The following is a 23,356-nucleotide window of genomic DNA, read 5'->3' as shown; positions in this document are numbered from 1 at the left end:
CCACCCCTAGAAACCACTGATCTTCTACTACCCCCATAGTTTTGCCTTTTCCAGAATGTCATGTAGTTGGAATCAAGTAATCATGTTAGATTTTAATTTCTGAAATTCAGTGTTAAAGGGGGAGCAGATTCACATATACGTATATTTTTTAGAAAGCCACATTTGGTAACATTTTCGTAAATGAAATTAACCACTGTTTCTTTATATTCATAGTTACCAGTCATAAAAGCAGTTTTTCTGTGGCTGACGGGCTGCACATTCACTCCTCTGTACCCTTCTAAGTTAAATATGGGCGTTGAAATGTAAGTGCTGTTATCGTAGTTTGATTACCTTCTCCACCCTCCATCCCCAAATGGAGTAAAGTGGGGTCAAGTAGTCTCATGAGCTCTAAGCCCCTTTCCAAAGCCTTTCTGGCACCAGGCCTGACAATACTTAGGGCATGAGCACAGACAGTCTAGCTTGGACTCCTTCGTCATCCCTGTGCACGTGCTTGGCTTGGCTGCTGGGTGTTGGCCAGAGTGGTCGTGGAGCAGGGCCAAGGTATTATGTATGAAAAAGCACTTGGTCAGGTTTCAGTTCTCCATGGTTAGACTGAAAGATTTAGTTGCCAATTGTCATCAACCAGATTTCTCACACTTTGCCTGATGAGTTACGTGTTGATATCCAAAAGGAACCAGAAGGCTCTAGAAGTTTTGGGTTCTTATTTTAAATCACCATCCAGTGACTAGAGGCTCTTAACAGTGTGTGATCTTCTGCCTTGTCTAATATCAGGGCTTTATAGGAGGGATTATTGCTCTTTCAATAGTAAAAAGGCTTGAAAGGCTTTTACATTTTATTTATACTTTTTTATACACGAATAATTAAAATATGATAGCGTGCATTATATATGCACTAAAGAACAGCAAAGATAGCTTTTAGAAAATGTCCCGCTTCTTCCTTTTGAGATACTAGAGGTCAGAGGATGCTGTTCCGTAAGTTCCTCTTAAGATATGTTACCAGTCTGTTTATTTTGGCAAGATAAACTGTTAAGACTTAACAAATGATGTCTGCAAAGCACGTGCTTTGTTAAGTATATAAACAGGCCACAGATGTTTCTTTGGGAAGAAACTATTTTACTCATCTCTGTATTCCAATGCTTCGCTCTCAGCATTCCATATATTTTTGTTGAAGGCGTAAAACCACCCTTTTTTCTTGGTGCTAATAATACATCGAGCACTCTGCATGGTCATTTTAGCTGTGTTTGTTCATTTTATGTATCTTTTTTTAGTCCTCAGACCACCAGAGATAATTTATTGTGTCACATTTGAGACAGATAAAACCTCAAACATGATGTTCTGAAACATGACGAAATCACCGCGAGTGAACCCATGACTCTACCCGGTAACTTTACCAGTACCGCATCGACGGAACCAGTGTGTTCATCCCGATCCTGGGACCCCAGCTGCTCCCCTCTTCCATCCCTGCAAGAGAAGTGACCACTGTTCTGAGTGTTGTCTGTTCTCTTGCTTTAAAATTTTGGGAGTGCCCGGGTGGCTCGGTCGGTTGAGTGTCCATCTTCAGCTCAGGTCATGGTCTTACTGTTTGTGGGTTGGAGCCCCACATCGGGCTCTGTGCTGACGGTTCAGAGCCTGGAGCCTGCTTCCGATTCTGTGTCTCCCTCCCTCTCTGCTCTTCCCCTACTCACACTCTGTCTCTCTCTCAAAAATAGATAAACATTTAAAAAAACTTAAAAAATAAAGATTTTGATCACTTGTATGTACAGGATGTATCGTTGTGTGAGTGTTATACCACAGTTTTTCTCTGTTCTGCTGTAAGTGAACTTTGGAGTTTCCCTTTTTTTTACCATTACAAACAGCATTACAGTAAACATTCTTCTGCATGTTTACTAGTATATATTTGTGAGAGGTTTTCTAAGGTACCTCCAAGTGGAATGTTTGGATGCTGGGACATGTAAATGTTCAGTTTCACAAGATAGTTTCAAATTGATTGCTGAACTGATGGGACCCACTACATGTTCAGCAGTGGTGTGTGCGAGTTCCCTGTCTTCACCATCATAGTTTTGCCAAACTTGTAAGTATATGATACGGTCTTGGTTGGCTTTCCCGGGTGCTGATAATATTGAACATCTTTATATAAATATATGATTCCCATGGTGAGTCTTATGAAATGTTTGTTCAGTCCATTGCCCACTTCCCTATCAGGTTGTCTTTTTTCTTACTGCCTTTTTTTTTTTTTTTAATGTTTATTTATTTTTAAGAGAGAGATACAGAGTGCAGGCAGGGGAGAGGGGGGCAGACAGAGAGAGAGAGAGAAACACAGAATCTGAAGTAGGCTCCAGGCTCTGAGCTGTCAGCACCCGACATGAGGCTCGAACTTACAAACTGCGAGATCATGACCTGAGCCAAAGTCAGACGCTTAACCGACTGAGCCACCCAGGTGCCCCTTTCTTACTCCTTTGTAGACATTTTTCATCTATTTGTACACTCATTTTTTTTGTCAGTTACTTGTTGCAGATTTATCCTCCTGGTTTTGTGGCTCTTCTTTTCACTTTATGGTACCTTTTTTCTTATTCCTAACTTGGATTAATGTTAGATTTACAGAAAATTGCAAAGAGTACTTTTTACCTAATTTCTTCTATCATTACCATGTTATATTATCACGGTACATTTGTCAAAACTAAGAAATTAACATTAGATGCATTGTTATTAACTAAACATTTAGTCTTTATTTGGATTTCATCATATTTCCACCAGTTATTTTTCCTTTCTGGGATCTAATCCTGGACACCATATTGCATTTAGACTTTATGGTATCTTTTGATGAACAAATGTTCTTCATCTTAGTGGAGTTGAACTTACTGTCATTTCTTTTATTAGGAGTGTCTGGTTGGCTCAGTCAGTAGAGTTTGTGGCTGTTGGTCTCGGGGTAGTAAGTTTGAGCCCCATGCTGGATGTCGAGATTACTTTTAAAAAAATGATTTGCATTATTAGTTCCTTGTTTCAGACACCTATCCTTCCTGTGTTTTCTTCTAAATGTTTTTAAAGTTTGCCTTTCATGATTTTACCATCTTAGAATTTAATTTTGAATATGGTATCAAATAAGGATTCAGTTTCCTTTTTGTTCTCATGGATAACAGATTTGTCCAGCAATATTTATTTATGTGTCTCCCTCCGTCTATTTTTCCCCCATTTTATTGAGAAATAATTGACATACATTCCCTTGTAAGTTTAAGGTGTATAGCATGATGGTTTGATTTACATATATGTGAAATGTTTGCCACAATAGGTTTATTAGTTAATATCTATCATCTTATATGGATACAATAAAAAGAAGACAATTTTCTCCTTGTGGTGAGAACTCTTCAGATCTCAAATAACTTTCCTGTGTATCACACAGCAATGTTAACTGTAGTCATCATGTTGTACATTACTTCTCTAGTACTTATGTATCTTATAACTGAAAGTTTGTACGTTTTGACCACCTTCCTCTAACCAGTTACACACACACACACACACACACACACACACACACACACACACCCCCGCCGCCCCACATCTGCTAACCACAAATCTGATATCTTTTTCTGAGTTTGGTGGGGTTTTGTTTTTTTGTGTTTTGTGGGTTTTTTGGTTCTACATTTACATGAGATCATGTAGTATTCGTCTTTTTCTGACTTATTTCACTTGGCAGAGTACCTTCAAGGTCTATCCATGTTGTCACAAATGGTAGATTTTCCTCATTTTTTTTAAGTGGCTGGAAAATATTCCATTGTGTATCTATACCATAATTTCTTTATTCATCTGTCGATGGACACCTAGGTTGTTTCCATGTCTTGTCTGTCATAAATAATGGTGCTATTAACATGGGGCTGCAGATTATCTTTTTGAGTTTTTATTTCCTTTGAGTATATTCCCAGAAGTAGAATTGCTGGATCATATGGTAATTCTATTAATTTTTTGAGGATTCTGTATACTGTTTTCCATAGTGGCTGTAGCAATTTATGATCCCACCAACAGTGCATAAAAAGTTCTCTTTTCTCCTAATCCATGCCATCATTTATATCATTTATTATTTTTTTAATCTTTTTTTTTTTTTAAAGCTTATCCATTTATTTTGAGAGTGAGAGCGCGTGTGGGAGGGGCAGAGAGAAAGAATCCCAAGCAGGCTCCGTGCCATCAGCATAGAGCTCAATGTAGGGCTTGATCCCACGAACTGTGAGATCATGACCTGAGCCGAAATCAAGAGTAGTTGGATGTTCAGCTGACTGAGCCACCCAGGCACCTCCCCGCCCCCCATGCCATCATTTATTATCTCTTGCCCTTTTTATGATGGCCATTCTAACAGGTGTAAGGTGAGGTCTCGTTGTGGTTTTGATTTGCACTTCCCTCATGACTAGTGATGTTGAGCATCTTTTCATGTACCTGTTGGCCATTCCTGTATCTTCTTTGGAAAAATGTCTATTCGGGTTCTTTGTTCATTTTTAAATTGGATCATTTGTGGGTTTTTTGCTATTGAGTTGTATAAATTCTTTATGTATTTTGGATACTAACCCCATATCATCTTTATGGTTTGTAAATATTTTTTCCCATTCTACAGGTTGTCTTTTCACTTTGTTGCTGATTTCTCTTGCTGCCAGCAACATTTATTAAATAGCCCTTCATAGCTCAAAGATCCACGACTACTGCTGTCATATATCCAGTTTTCACATAAAAGCGAATGTTTCCTGAGCTCTCTAATCGTTTCCATTGGTCAGTTCTATATTTATGCACCTATATTTTACTTTGTTCTAAGGGGTGTCTAAATATGATAGGACATACCCCTATCTGCCAGTTCTTCAGAAGAGTCTTGGATATATTTGGCTTTCTATTCTTCCATATAAAATTTGTAGATTTCTCAAGTTGGGTTGTGGTAAAGATTATGGGGAATCTTTGGTGAGACATGGATATCTCTCTTACATTAATTCTATCCATAAATGTGGTATTTCTCTGTACTGATTTAAATGCAATTCATTGTCTTTAAGTAAAAGAAAAGCTTTTTTTACCTTATATTTTTGTTACTATTGTGAATAGTATCTTTTTTAAACCTCATTTTTCTGATTGCTGCTCGCATAGAGAAATAGAGTTGGTGTTTATATATTGATCTGATAACCTTTCTAAATTCTTACTGGTTCTAATAATTTGTCTTTTCAGTCTTCTGTGGACAATTATAGCATCTGCGAATAATGAAAATTTTGCTTTTCAGACTTAACAATTTGTATTTCTTTCTCTTATAATACATTTCTTATTGTACAGTGTAGATACAAGTGGCAATAGACGATATCTTTTCTGGTTCATCATTAGGAATAATGTTTGCTCTAGGCTTTTGAGCTATCTTTTATCAGAATTGCTAATAGGCTTTTGTAAAACATGAATATTAAATATTACTAAATGTGTTTCTGCTTAATCTGTTAATGAACTAAATTATTTCTAATGGTAAAATTACCCTAGCATTTCTGAGTTGAACCAAACTGGATGATCACATACCATGGCCTTTTATGAACAGCTGGATTTGTTTGTTGTCAGAATTATAACAGCTCTACAGATCACTTTCCCAATGCATTCTATTTTTCTCTTCTCTACATCAGTTTGTATAAAATTGGTTGTTTTGTGGGGTGCCTGGGTGGCTCAGTTGGTTGAGCGACCGACTTCAGCTCAGGTCATTATCTTGCTGTCCGTTGAGTTCGAGCCCGAGTCAGACTCTGTGCTGACAGCTCAGAGCCTGGAACCTGCTTCAGATTCTGTGTCTCCCAATCTCTCTGCCCCTCCCCCACTCATGCTCTGTCTCTCTCCCTCCCTCTCAAATATGAATAAGTGTTAAAAAAATTTTTTTTAATTGGTTTAGTTTTCTTCTAGTTTAGTAGATCTCACCTGCAAATCTACTGAGCCTGGTGTTTTTTTTTTTTTTTATGTAAACTAACTAAAAATTTTAAATGGTTAGTTGTGGGAGTATCCAAGTTTTCTTTTTTTCCTTTTTTCCTTGATCCAAATACCAAGTCACATTTTTTCTAGGAATGTGTCTGCTTTTTGTAAGTTTTTACTTCTACTTTTTTCTTCACATTTATAATTTTAATTTTTTTAACTAATTCCATTTCAGAATATAATTTTAATGTGGTAAAAATGGAATATGGTGATTGGTAAAAGTAATTCAAACAGTGTATAAAATTAAAATTCTTGGGGCACCTGGGTGGCTCAGTCGGTTAAGCATCTGACTTCGGCTCAGGTCATGATCTTGCAGTTCGTGAGTTCAAGCCCCGCGTTGGGCTCTGTGCTGACAGCTCAGAGCCTGCAGCCTGCTTCAGATTCTGTGTCTCCCTCTGTCTCTGCCCCTCCCTGCTCATGCGCTCTCTCTCTCTCTCTCTCTCTCTCTCTTTCTCTCTCTCTCTTTCTCTCTCTCTCTGTCAGAAATAAACATTAAAAAAAAATTAAAAATTAAATTAAATTAAAATTCTTCAAAAATTTCATTTTACTTATCATTTTCTTGCAATCTCTTTACTCACACATAGGGTTATAAAATACCCCCTCCCCCACCATTATGGACATTTAATACTCAATAATTGTTTTAAAAGATTTTTTTTTTTTTTGGTAAAGCAAGTAGTGAGAATTAAACCAAATCACTTGTAGTTTTCACTTCCTGAAACTTGTTACTATTAATAGTTTAATGTATTTTTTCCAAATTTTAAGTCCTATCAATTAAATTTGTTAAATAAAAACAAAATCATTACTTTTATTTATATTATTATGAGCGTTTTTTCACGTCATTAATGAGTGTTAGAAATCATGATTAGGGGAATGGTTCATAAATTTATTGGCATGGATTTAAGGAATATTGCAGCAGACTTTTTTAATTTACTTCTTTTTGAGAGAGAGCACCACTCGTACATGCGTGCCCAGAGAGTGGGGGAGGGGCAGAGAGAGAGAGAGTCCCAAGCAGGCTCCGCGCTATCAGCTTGGAGTCGGACGTGGGGCTCAAACCCGTGAACTGAGAAATCATGACCCGAGCCAAAATCAAGAGTCGGATGCTTAACTGACTTAGCCACCCAGGCGCCCCCAAACATTCTTATGTGTAAGTCACCCTGTGACTCTGTTGTCAAGTAGACATGCTTAGGTCAATTTCATGTTCAGTTAACCCTTCAAATGGTGTCTTGTTCTACATTAGGCCGTTCTTCACAGCTGCTCTCCCATGAGGTAATCAGGCTTTAGAAGAGTGGCTGAGTTCTAGGGGAAAGAGGAGAACTAACAAGCATAGCACTTGAAACTATATTTGAGATTATTTTATGTTTTCATAACCTTCTTTGTTTCGTAGAGTATTTCTGGTGGCATTTAAAATGAAATAGTCTTTTAAAACTTGCAAAAGACCATGAGAAATAAGAGTAGAAAGTCAAGATTGAGTCATCAAAGCAATTGAGAGATGCAGGCTATAAACTTACCTGGATTTAACAATAAATTTGACTTCTTAGATTTCAATTTGAAGTGCCCTATAATTTTTTTCCTCCAGTTTTGTTTTTTTTTTTTCTAATGGAGTGAGATCTTTGCTCCAATTTAACCTCATTGTTGGTATATAGGAAACATCACAATGGTTTTGTTTGTTTGTTTGTTTGTTTTTAATATCTGGCCACCTTACCTAATAACTATTCTAATAGTTCTAAGTTTAATCTCCTTGGATTTCTTTTTCTGAATATCACCTGCAAATAATCATTTTTTTTTTTTTTTGCTTTTGCTTTTCTTTCCAGTTTTTTTGTACTTCTTTTCCTTGCTGTATCAGCTAGGCCCTCCAGGTGTTAAATAATAATTTTATTAGGACTGCCTAGTTTACTCTTAAGAAAGTCACCATTTAGGGGTGCCTGGGAAGCCCAGTCAGTTAAGTGTTGGACTTTGGCTCAGGTCATGATCTCACGGTTCATGAGTTCGAGCCCTGTGTCAGGCTCTGTGCTGACAGCTGACAGCCTGGAGCCTGCTTCAGATTCTGTCTCTGGTTCTCTCTGCCCCTCCCCTGCTCACCCTGTGTGTTTGTCTCTCTCTCTCAAATATAAACAAACATTAATTTTTTTTTTTTAAGTTTTAAGTCATTTTGTGAAAAATTTACCAAAGAATGAAGGGGAAAATGAAAAGAATGTCATAAGATAATTTAATAAGGACTTAACATCTATGAAGTTCTCCCTACATATTCTTAAATATGCTGATTAGACCAGTCTGTTTTCATCATTCTTCACTTTTTCTAAAATCATTTAGAAGTGTATAGTAAGTACACAATATTTTTATTCTAACAGGTCTCTTGACTACAGAGAAATGTTAATACGATTTTAATTTGAAAAATACATGTTCCATGAAGTACCGAACAGCTAGTTTTCTTAAAAAGTAAACATTAATTTCTGTTTGCTTAAGCATTATTTAGATTAAGTTAGAAAGATTTTAGAAGGTTTAATAAAAAGCTTACACATTTTTACTGCAATGTTTGATTAGTTTTAGAATGTGCTCAGTCAGCGAGATTGTTGAATAATTGGGAACCTTTGCTACAGGAAAAACTCATAAAACCATTTATATGTATAACCGTGTAACTCTTGTTAGCATTCCCATCTTCTTTCTCCAGCCATTTGTTTTATGAGTGTTCTTTCCTCTTAGCTTGATAAAGATGACATGGTGTACATGGAAGCCTATGACAAATTGCTGGAATCCTGGCTGACTTTGGTCCAAGACGACAAACATTTCCACAAAGGCTTTTTTACCCAACATGCAGTTCAAGTTTTCAATTCCTATATTCAGTGCCACCTCGCTGCTCCAGATGGCACGAGGAATTTGGTAAGCTTCAAGCTGGATTGTAAGTAAAAATGCATTTCATCATAGCTCTATTTCGTCTCTTGTATCCTATTATACATTGTATAATACTAGAAATTTAGGGGGACCGTCCTCAGAAGATTCGCTGAGAGCATTAGAGAGCAAAAGTAACCCTGTTGTCTCAATGAGTTCATATTTGTGGGTGCTGCTTGTAGTTACCCCGTTTCTCTTCAGTTTTCAGTTATCCGCCTATGTCTTCCTAGTTGTTGAGTGATATCAATGACTTCTTGCATATAAAGCACCATGGATCTTAAAGATGTCAGGTCTTTTCAGTGACAGAAGTTAAATTCTCAGGGGTGGGAGGTGGGTTGTGAATGCAGTTTGCTGTGTTTACATATGTGCACCATGGGGTGATACCTTCTATTTCTTGCTCTTCCGTGCCCCCCGCCACCTCTTTCTTTTGGAACGACCAGCACTGTCATTCCAGCAGGCTCTAGACCACTGGGTTGGCTCTGTCCAGCTCTTCTCCTTGTGTGAAGTGCTGAAGTTATTTTACAGTGCAACAGAAATGCATGATTTGTTGCACAAAGGAGTGCAGCTCCTCACTCTTTATTTCTTTCATTGATAATAGACTGCCAATGGTGTGGCCTCTCGTGAGGAAGAAGAAATAAGTGAACTTCAAGAGGATGATCGAGACCAGTTTTCAGATCAACTAGCCAGTGTAGGAATGCTAGGAAGGATTGCTGCAGAACACTGTATACCTCTTCTGACAAGGTACACACAGTCCAAAGAAACCCCATGGAGCAAATACTCTCTATTCACAATTCCCTGGAGAGCACTTAAAGTGTTTAAAGACTTTAAACACCCCCACCCCGTATCCCAGCACACTGGAACAAACGGACAGAAACATACTCATGGTTGCATTCCTTGGCTTGTCCATTTGGAGCCCAGGCACTACAGCATAGATGGCAGAGAGATTGTGGAAAACATGGTATGAGAACGATTTGACCCATGTCAATACAAACTTGGAATGACCAGTTTTCGAATGCCTGTTGTAAGCCTTGATTGTTTGTAAAGCAATGTTTTAATTCTATGTCATAAAGAATAAATCACAATTCCTATACTGCTATGAGAACAGCTGTGTACTACAATAAATATTTTCATATATGTGCTTTTGTGCTAACATCTTAATTTATGTTGTCTAATAAATGGAGATTACGTATACAGTTTGTTCTAGATCTTTGCTTATTGAACTTTATGAAACTTTGGGTTTTTTCCCCCCTTTTTAGCCTATTAGAAGAAAGAGTAACGAGGCTCCACGGTCAGTTACAGCGGCATCAGCAGCAGTTACTTGCCTCACCTGGTTCAAGCACTATAGACAACAAAATGCTTGATGATCTGTATGAAGATATTCACTGGCTTATTTTAGTTACAGGTTGGTTGGTTGTTTCTTTCTGAAATGTAATCGCCAACTGAGCAGTTTAAAGTTCTTATGTGTTAGAAGAAGCTTCGTATGTTAAAAATAAGTTCCGTACGTAGTGTTGGATGAAATTTGAATACAGATGCTGTATATCACAGAGCTGTGGATGCATTTTTTACAAATATTGGCTGACATGCATATTTAGTGCCTGTTGCATACCAGATGTCTTATGTGGGATTCATTGCAGCCCAGTAACTTAGTACTGTTGTCAGGTTTCATTATTATTACTATCCTCATCTTGCAAATGAAGAAGCTGAAAGAGAGAGTTTTAAGAAAGTAGCTGATGGTCACACTGCTATTAATTTCCGGAGCCAGAATGCAAATCTAGGCAGTCTGACTTGTCGGGTCTTCTTTTATAACCATACTGTCAATGTTTCTGTGTTTTTAATAATCAAGAAAAAAAAATCTTAATTTTGGAAAAGGCACTCCCAAATATTGACTTTTGATATAGATAATAGAATTCCTGTTAATTTTACAGAATATAGTACTAAAAGTTATTAAAAGATAGTAGATTAAAAAGCCTACCTATCAGTATGAATTATAAAATTGGTGAATAACATATTTGTCCTTTGTATTTTGAGAGTTAATTATCTGAGAAATAGTTTCTACTCATCAGACTTGAAATTAACATTAACATTTATAATTTACTTTTACATCAGCTTAATATGTATGTAAATCAGATAAAACTGAGAACATTTATAGTGCAATTTGATAAATGTAGATTTGTTAAGTGTTCGTTTTTAATTTTTTTTAAACTGAAGGCTACCTCTTAGCTGATGATACTCAGGGAGAGACTCCGCTAATACCTCCAGAAATAATGGAATATTCCATTAAGCATTCATCTGAAGTTGACATTAATACAACACTTCAAATTTTGGGATCTCCAGGAGAAAAGGCTTCTTCCATCCCAGGGTACAACAGAACAGATTCTGTGATTAGGTAATATGAACTCTATAGCTGTGCTCTTGTAATTGATAATGTTTTAAATAAATTCTGAGTGGATGGGTAGATGACTCCTGTGTTAGCCACATTGTAAATCTGATACGTGAAAGAAAATAAAACTTGGAGAAGCCTTGAAATAAACAAGGATGGCAAGTACTCGGTATATTTAAGCAGTGCCACTCTGGTGAGAATTGACAGCTATATCCTGTACTGAGGAAAACACTTGTCAAATCACTCTGGATACAGTGTAAGTTTGAAGGGACATGTCCCTTGGCCATCAGAAAGCAGTGCCGGTGTGGCGCAGGTGCCCTAAATGAGTGAATCAAAGTCTGTGAGCCTCCTAGACACCAGGTGAACATTAGCAAGTTTTTATTGTTCATAAAGCTAAAACTACATTTCAGTGGCTTTCTGAAGGAAAACTATGATTCTTACCTTATAAAATCGAAGTATTTGTTCGGAATATGTGAAACTTGAGTGTCCTGTCAGGTAAAGTTAGAAGACAATTGTGTGCCTCAAATGAGAATTGACTTTGATCTTCCTATGAGTAGTGGCAAAATTTTCATTAATTCTTAATGGTGAAATTAAGGAAGGATAAACCTAGACCAAATATCCTCCTACAAGTGGGTTTAAAACCAACATTTGAAATTTCAGTATCTTTAAAGTTAAGTTGCAGGCAGATACACCAATAATGAAATAACACTGGTTTTTGTCCATTGCAGAATCAGTAACTCAAGCAGGGTGCTGTCCCCTTCATCTTTTTAATTTAATTCAAAAATACATGGATATCACTTATACCTGTGCAGTAGAAAACAGGACTTTTTTTTTTTAAAGAACTATCAAGGAAATGTTTAGGAATTTATTTCCTTTATTATTTTATTTTCTTGTTTGAAATAAAATATCAATGCTCTATTTTTGAAAAAGTTTTATCTCTTCTTTTGGGGATTACTATAGGCGCTAGGTTAATTGCTTGTGAAAATCATTGGTTTTGCTTTGGTTTGATTCATGGTGAATGTTAATTTCAAAGGCAGCTCATTTCAGAGGGCTGTCATATTATATTCTTTGTCATATTTCTTGCCTGGGCAGTACCATCAGGTATGCTTTCCTTGTATTTTCAGTGCTTTTTCAATTTTTGCGAGTCTAAGGTATCAGTGTGGGAGCAAAATATTTTTGTATCTGAGAGCACAGACTATGGAGGGTTGGAAAACAAACCAAAAAAAAAAAAACAAAAAAAACCCTATTTTTTTTTTAAGTCCAAAGAATTAATGTGAAATTGAAAGGAGTATGAGAGAAACATTCCTTGTTTGTAAAAAAGTTCACATTTCTTGAAGAACTTATCCTCTGACAAATAATTAATTGAGTACCAGGTACTGTTGTAGGCATTTGGGATACATCACTGAGCAAAGTAGACAAAAATCATTCCCCCTTTAAAGCTCCTTGTAGGGGAAAGATAATGAACGGATGAGAGGAAGGAAGGAAGGAAGGAAGGAAGGAAGGAAGGAAGGAAGGAAGGAAGGAAAAATAGTGTTAGAAGACTACATGCTCGGGGTGCCTGGGTGGCTCAGTCGGTTGGGCGGCCGACTTCGGCTCAGGTCATGATCTCGCGGTCCGTGAGTTCGAGCCCCACATCAGGCTCTGTGCTGACAGCTCAGGGCCTGGAGCCTGTTTCAGATTCTGTGTCTCCCTCTCGCTGACCCTCCCCTGTTCATGCTCTGTCTCTCTCTGTCTCAAAAATAAATAAAAAAAAAAAACGTTAAAAAAAAAAAAAAAATTAAAAAAAAAAAAAAAAAAAAAGAAGACTACATGCTCTAGATAAGAAACTGACCAGGGTGAGGGGATTTGGAGCGCAGATTCGGGGACTGTGTGTAATTTTAAGTAGTGTAATCAGTACAGACTTCATTTGGAAGGTGACTTGTCAGCAAAGACTTGAGGTTGGTGAGGGAGGCCGTGAAGGCCTGGGGAAGAGTATTCCAGGCAGAGCGAACAGGGAATGCTAAGGCCCTGTGGCACGTCTGGCATATTCAGGCAATAGTAAGAACTGCCATTGTGGGTTGAGCAGAATGAGGTGGAATTTTGTCAGGAGATCAAGATAGAAGGGAAAACAGAGGGATATCAGATCAAGGCTTTAGCCTTTGCTCTGAATGAAGTAGGGTGCTGTCGTAAGGTTTGAGCAGAACTTCTGTGCAAAAAGGTTCCTCTGCTGCACTGAGAGTAAACTATGAGGACAAAAATGGAAGCAGGGAGACCAATGAAGAGGCTAATTGTAGTAATCCAAGAGAAAGATGATAGTGGTCTGAATCAGAGTGATAATAGCAGATGTGAGAAACTAACAAGCTCTGACTCATTTTGCAGACTTTTGGCTTATGAATGCAAAGGTAATTCAAGATTCATTTGTAGAGTATGGGAAACTGTGAGTGCTGTCTGAAATATGAAGTATGTTTAGATACCATACTTAAGAAATTAAAGTAGGATTAGAAATCGGAAATATCGGGGGGCCTGGGTGGCTCGGTCGGTTAGGCGTCCAACTTCGGCTCAGGTCGTGATCTCACGGTCTGTGGGTTCAGGCCCCACATCGGGCTCTGTGCTCACAGCTTGGAGCCTGGAGCCTGCTTCGGATTCTGTGTCTTTCTTTCTTTCTCTCTCTCTCTCTGCCCCTCCCCTGCTCACACTCTCTCTGTCTCTCAAAAACGAATAAATATTAAAAAAAAAAAGAAGAAACTGGAATTATCAACAATTAAAAAATGTTTTGTACGTAACGTGTGTGTCAACTACACTTTAGTTACAAAAATGTTTTGAGTTGTTCCGTCACCTCCCCCATATGCCAGGATCTGAGGCTACAACAGGAGTCTGGTAAGAGGGATAGAGGAGCGCCTGGGTTGACCTAACCTGTTGGCAGGGGAAGGATCAGGGGGTGCTTTGGAGAGATTTATTTATTTAGGCAGATAGTTGAGGGATGCGTAGGAGTTTGCAACATGCAGCAAAAGGTGAAGAGGATTCCAGGCAGCGACAACGGCAGAGGCCGAGGCCTGGGAGGAGAGCATGGCCTAAAGCAAGAGGAAGTGTGGTGTGGCTCACGTGTGAACGTGGAGGGGAGAGACGTTTCCGGAGGTGGAGAAGTAGGGTTGGCGCTGGGGATCGGGCGACTGAGGTAGGAGTGAAAGTGGTGGAGGACGTCAGAAATGGGCAGGTGGACCGGTCAGACGGTCGTAGCGGGGTTGTGCCGCGGAGGGTGGATTCAAAGGGCGACCAGGCAGGTGAGGAAGCGTTTCCACTGGTAAAAGTGGGGGTGCAGAGAGGCCGGTGGCTGTGAGAGGTTCTGTCAGAGGCGGCCCCGTGGGACTGTGCTCGCCCGACGGGCTGTGGCAGTGAGGCCGCAGGAGCCCGCGCTGCTTTGACAGAGAAAGGCAAAGCTCTTGCTCGTTCTGAGTCTTAACGTAACGGAGAGGCAGGTGCGTAAAAGCGTGCGGTGCCAGATGAAGCGACGGTTCCGAATTGTGTGTGTGGTGTGGGAGTGAATGACCGAGTAGCGGATGACGCGGACTTTACAGGTCAGGAGCTCTTCAGCCCTTTGCATTACGGGACGCTCAAGAAATCACATTGTCAGCTAAGAGATGATTAAAAACAGTTTTTGATAGTAGATCTTCGTGATGTTTTGCATAAAACTAGGTTCAAAGAATTGAGGAACCCTGCTATTTTAAAACTGCTTTTTCCATTTATGTGAATAGGTTTTCTCCGTGTTTCTCTAAAAATGAAAAAGGAATCAAATCAAATTATGCTCAACTCTGTCTCATTCTAAGAAGAAGGAATTTATATATATATATATATATATTTTTTTTTTTTTAATGGCTGCTAATTTTTTTTAAATAATTTATTTTTTAATTAGCCATTTTTTTTCACAGATGCATGAACTAATTTGGAAAAACAAAATCCTGGTACATTAATCTCATTCACAAATGCATAGAATTTTAGTTTTATGTTTAATACATTTTTTTTAACTTTTTTAAATGTTTATTTTTTTGTGAGAAAGAGAGAGAGACAGAAGGAGCGCGAGCAGGGGAGGGGCAGAGAGAGAGAGGGAGACGCAGACTCCGAAGTAAGGTCCAGGCTCTGAGCTGTCAGCATAGCCTGACGCAGGGCTCGAACTCACAAAACGCGAGATCATGACCTGAGCCCAAGTCAGACGTTTAACTGACCAAGCCCCCGAGGCACCCCTATGTTTAATAATTTAAATTTGTGTTATCTTCGCTCAATTGTGTACTAATAAGTCCAAAACACATTTTAGAACCAAGTCTTATGGTCACTGGGAATTTTTAAAATGACTTTTCAATAACTAGACATTTGTTTCAGAGATGGATGTGGTATGATCAATAAAAATGACTATAAAAATGTATTTACAGTAAGATAACCTGTGGGGAAGAGAAATAAAAATTTAAGGAGAAAAAGAATGTATTAAGTTTCCAGCTGTTAAAGAAAAACTTGTTTTTCACATGGATGATGGTGGGTACCAAAACACTGATAATTCAATTCCTGTGCATAAATTTAGAAAGTTACTGTAATTATTTAATTCAAATTCTGTTAGGCTGCAGATTATATCATTTCAAACTATTCTTACGGGAAAAATCTGATACCTTAACTTAAATGTAAGTGAGGTCCTGGAGTATTTTGGTTCATATCCACCCTAAAATAATTTTTGAAAATTTGAGCACTGGTAGGTAGTATAGGGGGGTAGGTGTTATATAGGGAAAAAGGATGTTCTGGGGGTAGAAACTTAAAAACCTGTGTGGTTCAAGGGGAGAAATTATTTCAAAAGGATAGGGCGATAAATAGTATCTAGTACTTTCGAGATATACAGTTGGACAAAGAACTGAAATGTAAGATTTCATTACAGGGAGACACGTTTAGTCATCTTGAGAACAGTAAAGAGAAGTAGCAGAAGCCAAAGTTCAGGTGATTAGGATCCCGGTCTTGGCAGGGTATCTATAAAATGATGTTAAGATGGATCCTTTCAATTGCCTCCTCAGCTTCCTTGCCTTTTAGCTCAAGTCAAGCTAAATATGTATCACTTCGGATTCTCTTCTCTCCTACCCCCGCCCCCGGAACAAGACTTTCTAACTTCTCTGCATATCATGCTGTTATTAACACCACAGAGCCGTATGAATTATGTAGTGTAGGAGAGGACAGTATGCACGCTTACGTGGATCATTTTTTTAGCAAGACTTGCATTTTAAAATACCAATAAGAATCAAGTTTGTTAGGAAGTATATAGGACTGTCCAACTTAGAGGCAAGATTTAATGTTCAGAGCATTCTGGATAAGTCAGTTACCAGACCCTCCGCCATAATAACAAATGTATCAAAATAAACAGTGCTAACCGTGGAGTGAAGTAGTGATGAAGGGCTGCAGAATGTAGCCTTTACTCTGAACTTTTACTTGTACGTATCTCTCCATTTCGAATGTGAAAAATCTCTGTGGACGGTAATGCTGAGACTTGCACAGAAGGATGTCTCTACCCACGACTGAGTCTTGTTTCCTGCTTCTGAAGGGTCAGCAATGAACGGGGACTTTGATCCTGCTGATGAAAATTTCAAGTTATAGCCTGGCCTAAATTCAGAGAGTTGAAAACATAACAAAAAGGACTTTTCAGAAACAAATATTATTAGACGGCCAAATAAATGGAAGAATAAACGACTTCTTTTTTATGCCTACAGGCTATTATCTGCTGTTCTCAGAGTTTCAGAGGTTGAATCTCGAGCGATAAGAGCAGACCTCACTCACCTCCTAAGCCCTCAAATGGGCAAAGACATTGTTTGGTTCCTAAAACGCTGGGCAAAGACTTACCTCCTGGTGGATGAGAAACTATACGATCAGGTCAGAATATAAAACTGGCTTTGTTTGGATTTATGAATTCGACACTTGTGGAAATGAGAATATTTTTCTTGGTGATTTTCTCATCAAGATGTAACTAAGAGCTGAACATCTTCCACGTTGAAGAGAACTGTGTGAACGATGTACGATTTTAATAACTTTCCTTAGAGCACATCATTTGATTCAGCTTATTTTGACCATATTAATTTATAGATTACCAGTGGGAATGGATTAATTTACGTTCTTTGTGTTTGGTATGAACACCATGTTAGTGTGTTAATGAGAGTAAAGTTAACTCACATGGAAGATGTCCGTGGGTTGAGGAGGTTTTATTTTGGACTCCCAGAAGTGAATGCGTTTATAAAATTGATGCAAAGTAAACGGTACTCCAGATTTAGACGCTAAGTTCAGTTTGATTTTTCTGTGCACTTCTTTTTAAGCTGATCTTTCTGACCTTACCATTTTTGTTTTCTCCTTTAAGATAAGTCTGCCATTCAGTACAGCATTTGGAGCAGATACAGAAGGTTCTCAGTGGATTATTGGCTACCTCTTACAAAAAGTCATCGGTAACCTCTCAGTGTGGAGTAGTGAGCAGGACCTTGCAAATGACACTGTGCAGCTCCTTGCCACTTTGGTGGAAAGAAGAGAAAGGTAAGGTGATTATTGGAGGCTGATTGTGTGTGTGTGTGTGTGTGTGTGTGTGTGTGTGTGGTCTTTCAAGTGGCAAACAGTTACATGGTCCTAAATGCAAACAGACCCTGCATTTTGGAGCAATGCGTTTAAAAAAAAAAGACACACTCAATATCATATTATTGCTATAAATGTCAATAGAGCTTTCTCATGGGACAATTGAGGATTGCTTTGACTATTCAAGGATTTGGCATCAAAGACTCTTACGAGAAACATATGTGTTTAGTAATTTATAGTTTTAAAAACATTTTAATACACTTTAGTAGTCTCATTTAATTTTTTCAGATATCCTATTATTCTGTTTTAAAGATGAGAAAAACTTGGGGGGCCTGGGTGCCTCAGTCGGTTAAGCGTCTGACTCTTGATTTTGGTTCAGGTCATGATCTCATGGTTCATGAGTTCGGGTCCCACATTGGGCTCCACGTTGATAGCACAGAGCCTGCTTAGGATTCTCTCTGTGTCCGCCTGCCCCTCCCCTGCTTGTTTTCTCTCTCTCTCTCTCTCAAAATAAATAAATAAACCTAAAAAACAATAAAAATAAAGGTGAGAAAAACTTGATAATTTAATAATTTTGCAAATTAAGAGTTTTAGTGTTTTCTACAACAAACTCTGGAAATTTTTCCTCCTCCCTCCCTCCGTGTGTGTGTGTGTCTCTCTCTCCCCCCGTCCCCTCTTTCTTGTTATTTTTGACAGAGAGAGAGAGAGAGAGAGAGAGAGAGACCACAAACAGGAGAGGGACAGAGAGGGAGGGAGGGCGACACAGAATCTGAAGCAGGCTCCAGGCTCTGAGTTGTCAGCACAGAGCCCAGTGTGGGGCTTGAACTCACGAACTGTGAGATCATGACCTGAGCCAAAGTCGGACGCTTAACCAACTGAGCCACCCAGGTACCCCCAAACATTTTTCTTACTATATAGGAATGTGATTGTTATTACTCTTAGCATTGACTGTTATTTATTGAGTTCTTGTAATTTACTGTACTGTTTCAAGCATTTCATATATAGTATTTTATTTAATTTTATGGTAACTATTTAGTTATAGTTACAATATAGTTAACTCTCATATCAGCCATGAGAGTTAACGCTGTTATTACTGTTGTTACCCTGTTTTACGGATCTGGTAACTAAATAAGAGAGTAAATAAATTTTACATTGTTAAACAACTAATGGGATTTCAGTACACACTTGTGTGACTCCAAAGTTTATATCAGTTTACTATATACTATACTTTAAAAACTAATTAGGGGCGCCTGGGTGGCTCAGTCGGTTAAGCGGCCGACTTTGGCTCAGGTCACGATCTTGCGGTTCATGAGTTCGGGCCCCTCGTCGGGCTCTGTGCTGACAGCTCGGAGCCTGAGCCTGCTTCGGATTCTGTGTCTCCCTCTCTCTGACCCTCCCCCGTTCATGCTCCGTCTCTCTCTGTCTCAAAAATAAACGTTAAAAAAAATTTTTTTTTAAAACTAATTAAATTCAGTTACCTTCCATTTTTGTTTACTCGGTATACACGCAATGTAAAGTAATATGTCTTTTGTTTTGTTACTTCGGCTTCTAGAGCAAACTTAGTGATTCAGTGTGAAAACTGGTGGAACTTAGCCAAGCAGTTTGCGAGTCGAAGCCCACCTCTGAACTTCCTGTCAAGTCCCGTGCAGAGGACACTGATGAAGGCTCTTGTCTTGGGCGGTTTTGCACATATGGACACAGAAACCAAACAGCAGTATTGGACAGAGGTAATAGTTTCCTTTATTTGGATCGACCTTCTTATGTTTTACCCTGTGTGGTGGCATAAAATACTCTGTGGAGACAGAAACATTTCAGTCATACCTTCTCTAATGTTTTTCCCTTTATAATGGAATAGGTTGAAGCTTATTATTTTACAAATACCATCTTATAATTTGTCCATATCTGCATATGTGATGACTTTGTCAAACGTTCTGTAGCATGGGCACATTTTTGCCCACCACTCAAACGAGAGCCTAAAGAATCAGTGAAACGTCCGCTTCTGTTGAACGAGGAGGTGCAAATTATTATTATCAGTTTGCTAAGGCTGCTGTAACAAAGTGCCACAAACTTAGTGGAGCAAACAACAGAAACGTATTGTCTTGGAGTTGTGTAGACCAGAATCCAAGGTCTAGGTGTTGGTAGGTTGGTTCCTTTTGAAGGCTGTGCAGGAGAATCTGTTCCAGGCTTCTTGCCACATTGCTGGTGGTTGACTGGGAGGCTTTAGTGTTCTCAGGCTGTAGAAGCATCACCGTAATCTCATCTTCACGTGATGTTGTCCATGTGTGCATTTTGGCGTAAAGATACCAGTCGTTGGATCGGCGGCCCACCCTAAGGAACTCAATGTAATTATATCTGCAGCAACCCTGTTTCCAAATAAGGCCACATTCTCAGGTACTAGAGATTTGGACTTCATCATATCAGTTGCAAGGGGGGGGGTGCATAATCAACCAATAACCACTGTGAACACATTGCATTATGTAAATTAGCTTTAAGTCAGGAACCAAGAGGTATCAGTATAGGTGGCTGGCCTATAATCCTTGTGACTAGAGTGCTCTTAATGTCTGAGAAGGGACACAGTAACAGAATTTGGCAGTCATCTGTGACTTCAGACCAGAAGAAAACCAGGCTGACCATATATTTCTAGTTTAAACAATTGTATTATCATATGTATAGCTTTAGAATTAAGATATCTTCATGAATATGCATATTCACTCAGGACAGGACTGATTTTCTGAAGTTATACTCTATGCCAAGAGAAATTGGAAAGGAGAAAAACAGTCCAGAGCTGAATGTAGAACAGGGTTTGGCAGATTGGAGCCCACGGACCAAAATCGGCCTGCTGTCTCTCTCTCTCTCTCTCTAAGTAAAGTTTTCTGGAAACACAGTCATGTTCAATTGTTTATATTTTACCTATGGCTGCTTCTGTACTAAATTGTAATTGGATAGTTGGGCCAGAGTTGACATATTCTCCAAAGTTGATACTTACTCTCTGACCCTTTGGAGACTTAAATTTCATCTTTTTGAGGGGGGAGGTTAATCCCCTGGAAAGAGATGATGATAGTGACAGAATTCTGTGAATGGCATTGACTAAGTCATGTTCCGTGATTTGTGGTTTTTGGAACCTAAATTACTTTAGAAAGTGAGGCGATAGCATGTGCTGATTTGCTTTTCCATAAATAATACTTTTTCCACTTTTATGGAGGTAATTGACACGCATCACTATGCAAGTTCAAAACGTGTACAGCATAGTGGTTTGACTTACATATATTATGAAGTGATTACCGCAAGAACTTTAGTCAACATCCAAGATCTCCTATAAGTACAATGGAAAGAAACAACAAAAGAAAATTTTTTTCTTGTGATGAGAACTCTGAGGATCTACTCTTTTAACAATTTTCCCATCTGTCATAGAGCAGTGTTTACCTATAGTCACCATGTTATACGTGACACTCCCAGAACTTATTTATCTTGCAACTGGAAGTTCAAATCCCCCTTTTCCCACCTCCCCCGACCCCCACCTGTAGCAACTACAGATCTTTTTCTGAGAGTTGGGATTTTTTGTTTGTTTTGTTATTTTATTATTTTATTGTATTAAAATTCCTCATCTAAGTAAGATCATATGGTATTTGTCTTTCTTTGTCAGACTTACTTAACGTGTACCCTCAAGGTTCATCCGTGTGGTCACGAATGGTAGGATTTCCTCATTTTGTATGGCTGTGTGATTGCATATGTATCTCAACTCCTTCCGTTCATCCACGGATGGACGTTCAGGTTTTTTTCATGTCTCGGCCATTGCAAATAATGCTTCAGTGAACAGGGGGGTGCAGACGTCTGATTAAGTGCCGTCTTGGTTTCCTTTGGATACATTCCCAGCAGTGGAATTACTGGGTCGTATGGCAACTCTGTTTTTCGTTTTTTGAGGGTCCTCCTTACTGTTTTCCTTAGCGGCTGCCCCAGTTGACAACCCCTACTGCAGTGCACAGGGGTCCCCTTTTCTCCACATCCTTGCCAGCCTTTCTGTCTCGTCTTTTTGATGGTGGTCATCCTAAAAGACCTGAGGTGATGTCGCCTTGTGGTTTTGATTTCCATTTCCCTGAGGACCAGTCTACTGTGTGTTCGTTCTTTCTGTAGGTTAGAAGTTACGTGTCCCCTCGTGATGGGGAGTGTAGCATGTAGTTGCGATCATTGTTTCCGGTGCTTTCAGAAATGTTCTAGAAGGGACATCTCCAGGTTGAGGGAGTAAAGCTGAAAGAGACGTATCGTGGGCGTTAAGCTTTTAGAAGAATGATGCTTTAACTCGACAGGTCCTTCAGCCACTTCAGCAGCGATTCTTAAGAGTGATAAACCAAGAAAACTTCCAGCAGATGTGCCAGCAGGAGGAAGTCAAGCAGGAGATCACGGCCACGCTGGAGGCCCTGTGTGGCATTGCGGAGGCTACCCAGATTGACAACGTAGCAATTCTTTTTAATTTTTTGATGGACTTCCTTACCAATTGCATTGGATTGATGGAAGTTTACAAAAATACCCCAGAGACCGTCAATCTCATAATAGAAGTTTTTGTGGAAGTTGCACATAAACAGATATGCTATCTTGGAGAGGTAAGCACTTTCTAATTGTTCCTCTTTCGGATTAGAACTCCTGAAAGTATAACAAAGTAACAGACACTTCCCTTTAAATTCTGTGAAGATTATCCAAAGGAGTTTTCAAAAAGACTTCAGAACATTTCAAAAGAACTCAAAATCCAGGGGAAGGCTTATTGAAGGAAAGTCAATGCTGACCTAAAACTGTTGGTAAAACCAGAAATTTCTTTGAGATATAGTATTTTATTCAGTCAAAGCCATCCAAACGAGGCGTGTTTGATAAGACAAACAGTAGAAAAATTTAACCAATTTCTGTCTGTTGAAACTCTTGAGGCTTAAAATTTTAAATGACAGTTTGTATCTTTGCTTTATAAATCAAATGGATAATTTAGACAAGCTAAATTCTTTTACAATCAGTAACCACAGGTACACTTTTTACACTGTTTAGAAATCATTTAGAAAGCTGTTTTAAAACTGCCTTAAAGGAATATATTTGTATTTGTCTGTAGATTAGCGTAAATCTTGTTTTAAATCATTTCATGTGGGTTCCTGAGTTGTAAATTTTTGTTGTTGTTGCTGTTAGATCAAAGGCACTTGCTCAAAAGTAAGGTTATTTTATAAATGTTACAAATGTAGCCACAGATGCATGACTGAGAGGGCAGGCCGTTGCCATTCTGATATTTAAGACCATGGTTTGGTGGTACACTGTGCTTTTGCAAGTTAAACAGTTCTATTAAATCTGAAAATAATAAATAGTATACACAGAGGTAAATAGCAGAAGTAGAACAGTTCTGTTGCCAAAATCTTACTATCTCTCTAGTATGTATTATCAAGTGAACAAAAAAAATGGATGTCAAATTTTGTTAGAAAACTGCTAATTTTTAAAACTTAACTGCAATCTTTAATGCATGCTGTTTCATTTTTCTTAATGTTTTATAAGAGTTTCAAACAAGTGTTTGAGCTACTGTTGGGATCCAGAGTAAATTTATTAGATT

General features: G+C 38.6%; 1 protein-coding gene across 7 annotated transcripts in view; it reads left to right on the top strand.

Annotated features, from left to right (window-relative positions):
* Positions 1–23,356, top strand: part of XPO4 (exportin 4) — a 114,483-nt gene that overhangs the window by 83,251 nt on the left and 7,876 nt on the right. For 6 of the 7 annotated variants that reach the window (XM_042927170.1, XM_042926010.1, XM_042926923.1 and 3 more), the window contains exons 10-17: positions 8,658–8,834; positions 9,442–9,584; positions 10,100–10,245; positions 11,052–11,229; positions 16,938–17,097; positions 17,576–17,745; positions 19,334–19,508; positions 22,086–22,379. In XM_042927170.1, the coding sequence (XP_042783104.1) occupies positions 8,658–8,834; positions 9,442–9,584; positions 10,100–10,245; positions 11,052–11,229; positions 16,938–17,097; positions 17,576–17,745; positions 19,334–19,508; positions 22,086–22,379 (1,443 nt within the window). The remainder of the gene's footprint in view (positions 1–8,657; positions 8,835–9,441; positions 9,585–10,099; positions 10,246–11,051; positions 11,230–16,937; positions 17,098–17,575; positions 17,746–19,333; positions 19,509–22,085; positions 22,380–23,356) is intronic. The other variant, XM_042926675.1, reaches the window with a different exon arrangement.

This window comes from Panthera leo, chromosome A1 (assembly GCF_018350215.1).
Source record: "Panthera leo isolate Ple1 chromosome A1, P.leo_Ple1_pat1.1, whole genome shotgun sequence".
Classification (NCBI taxonomy): Eukaryota; Metazoa; Chordata; class Mammalia; order Carnivora; family Felidae; genus Panthera; species Panthera leo.
Note: the sequence above shows the minus strand (reverse complement) of the source record. Positions and strands in the feature narration are given on the sequence as shown.